Source organism: Hipposideros armiger, unplaced genomic scaffold (genome assembly GCF_001890085.2).
Source record: "Hipposideros armiger isolate ML-2016 unplaced genomic scaffold, ASM189008v1 scaffold_3617, whole genome shotgun sequence".
Classification (NCBI taxonomy): Eukaryota; Metazoa; Chordata; class Mammalia; order Chiroptera; family Hipposideridae; genus Hipposideros; species Hipposideros armiger.
The window spans coordinates 1-2,802 of record NW_017734861.1 but is presented as its reverse complement, the minus strand read 5'-3'; the positions used below and the strand labels follow the sequence as shown (position 1 = coordinate 2,802).

Below are 2,802 nucleotides of genomic sequence, written 5' to 3'. Positions count from 1 at the left end.
GATTCCTGCCTCAGCTACTCCGACCTGAGACCCTACAGGTGCCCCGGAACTGGTACAGGGGAGGGTGTGCAGCTCACCTGGGAACACAGACACCTTAACCTGGAATGTGGGGTCCGGACCCCATTTATCGATCCCACACATGTATGTGCCGTCATCTTCCTCTGTGAGGCTGTCCAAGGTCACTGTGAAGGTCAGGTTTGCTGGGTCATCCCTGATGGACACGCGGCCGCGCCTCACTTCTCTCTTTGACTTTGTCGTCTCCACAATCTTCTTGTGCAAATCCGAGTACCAGTATTTGACATGCCCTGTGAATTCCTCCTCGTACTGACACTGCACGCTCAGGGACCCCCCCACAGTGCCCGTCACAGTGCGGGGGCCACTCAGAGACCAAGAACCTGAAAGACAGCCGAGTCCTGGTCCTCACCAGATGGGCCAGGGTCGGGGTGCTGTGGAGTCACCCCCATAGGTTTCCCCTTTCACATCAGTCATCATCTATCACCCAGATCACATCTGGAGTGTCCTCCCCTTCCTCTGTCACCCCAAGGTTTTGATCGCAGCAGCCCCTTCCTCCAGACCCTGCCTTTCCCACCCCTCACTGACCAGGGATCTCCCACTTCCAAACTTGTCAGGACCGGCAGAACTCACCCAAGCACCCCCGAGGCTCACCCCGGAGACCCATCCCCACCCCAAGCACCCCGGAGGCCCACCCCTGCCCTGAGCACCCCAGGGACTTGAAGAACTGCTCACATACAGATCTGTTCCCACCAAGGGACTACCACCAAGGGCAGAGAGAAGGCTGCCAAACAGTCCCCAAAACACTGGACGTGCTAGGTAAATTGTAGATAAAAATCATTCACACACACGAGTTTACTGTAGATGACGACCTTCATTCCATCCTGTCTGACTTCAGTTTGCCCGGCTCCTATAGACTTAATTTTCAAGGAAGCTCATTTTTTTTGTTTCCAAGATTTATGTCTGCATTTTCCCAAACAGTTCTCAGAGACAGAGCTGGGAGAGTAAGGTGATGCGTGTGACACCGATGCTGGCCACCTCACAGAGGACTCGTCCCCTCCCCTGGGCACTTGTGTGTGCAGCTGCTTGTCACCCTTGCAATTCTGTGATCAGGCCCCAAAATAGGGGTGGGGGAGGGGCTTGCTCTCTTTTCCTAGGGTTAGAACTACTTAAATTGACTTGTTTTCAGGTTCTTTAATCCCCATCGCAGCTCTATGTCCCAGGTGCCAAAGATGAGCACTAGCTCCTGTCAGTCACTCCCCAGGGGACCCATCAGGACCTCCTCTCCTGGCCTGGGTAAGCAGATGCCCTGCAGAGAAGGCTTTCCCAAGCCCTGTCATAGGGGTGACACTTACTGAGATGCTCAGTAGCGATTGCCAAGGTGTAGTGGGAAGGGTATCAGAAGAATCTGGGTTTATGTCTCTGCTCAATGGTGTAGCAGCTGTGTGTCCTGAGGCAAGTTACTTAACCTCTCTGAGCTTCAGATGCTTGATCTGTCCAATGGTGATAATTGGTAGGCCTCACGGGGCATTTGGGGACATTGAGTGAGAAAATGGGTGAGTGAGGCAGATATCAGGAAGGAGCCGCAAGCGCTCGATGCGGGCAGATCCCGTGAAACACACAAGGACACTGAGAGGGTCAGTAGACAAAATAGCGGTAAGAGGATTTCCAAATTCATTCACAAAAAGTCATAGCTTTCCGACAGAAATAGAATAGCAAACAGAATTGAGACAACGTGCCATTTAGAAGCAGAACAACTAACAAGACTTTTAATATCCTACAAATGAACCTCACCAGACTGCAGGACCTGTTTGAGGCGAGCTGTAAGCTACCGAGAAGCACAGGAGATGAACAGTGGGCAGGAGGCCCTGTCCTTCCTACTGGAGGAAGCCTCCCTTCCCTTCCTTCCCCCAGTTTCCCTGTCCTCCTCTTCCCACTGCCATCCTGCTTCCCTGTCCCCACCTCCCCGCTGGCCCTTAGGCCCCAGCCCTCCAGGGGCCCTGGCTGCACACTTCCAAGTCCCCGAGACCATGACAAGCTCCTCCCCAGCCCCCACACTTCCTCCACATCCTGGAACTCGTTCGTGAACCAGGAGGGTATCTCCCGTCAAAACACAGCCCGCCCCGGGTGCGCTCAGGGCGGCCAGCCTCCCCCCCACTCCGCTGGCAGCGTCCTTCCTGCCTCTCGCCCTCCTTCCTGTATTAATTCATCTGAAAACCTCCCGCCAAGCCCCTCCTCTGTGCCAACCCCTTCGCCCCACTGTGGCTCATCTAAGGTCGGGCGGATGCCTGACGAGAGACAAGCCCTCGCCTCTTTTCCCTCCCCAGGTTGTGGTCCCTCCATCTGTCTACCTTATGTGGTGGTTACAGCGTGTCCCCTTCTGAGTTCAGTATGGAGTCCAGACTCAGGGTGCTTTCCGTAGCACCTCCCTGCAGCCCTACCCCTTCTGCCCCCCCTCCCTCCCGCTGACCCTCCCCCAGGCAGCCCCTCACCTGGGGCCCAGAGAAGCAGCAGAGCCAGAGCAGAAGGCAGCCACGATGCGCGGTCCTGCTGGGTCATCTCTCCAGCACAGAGGTCACCTGCAGCAGCATCGGGTCCCAACTGGGCCTGAAGCTTCGATCTTCCTCAAAGAGGACGGCCAAGTCTCCAAGGCTCCCACTTCTGCTTTTCTTCCTGTGTGCTGCTTCCTTGTTCAGCTTCGTTTTGGTTCTGTTCCTAGAGCTGGTCAGAAAACAGAGAGCCCTGAGGGAGCAAAGCTGGGGTGGCTGGCTGCGACACCCCAGGAGCTGC

At 55.7% G+C, this 2,802-nt stretch overlaps 1 protein-coding gene across 1 annotated transcript; it reads right to left on the bottom strand.

Annotated features, from left to right (window-relative positions):
- Positions 1-77: 77 nt before the first annotated feature.
- LOC109378780 (CMRF35-like molecule 8) lies at positions 78-2,767 on the bottom strand (the record flags this gene model as incomplete). Its single annotated transcript, XM_019635065.1, has 2 exons — positions 2,505-2,767; positions 78-395 (listed from the first exon to the last, which is right to left on the bottom strand). Coding segments are annotated over exons 1-2 (385 nt in total), but the record flags the coding sequence as incomplete, so codon positions are not given.
- Positions 2,768-2,802: the final 35 nt, after the last annotated feature.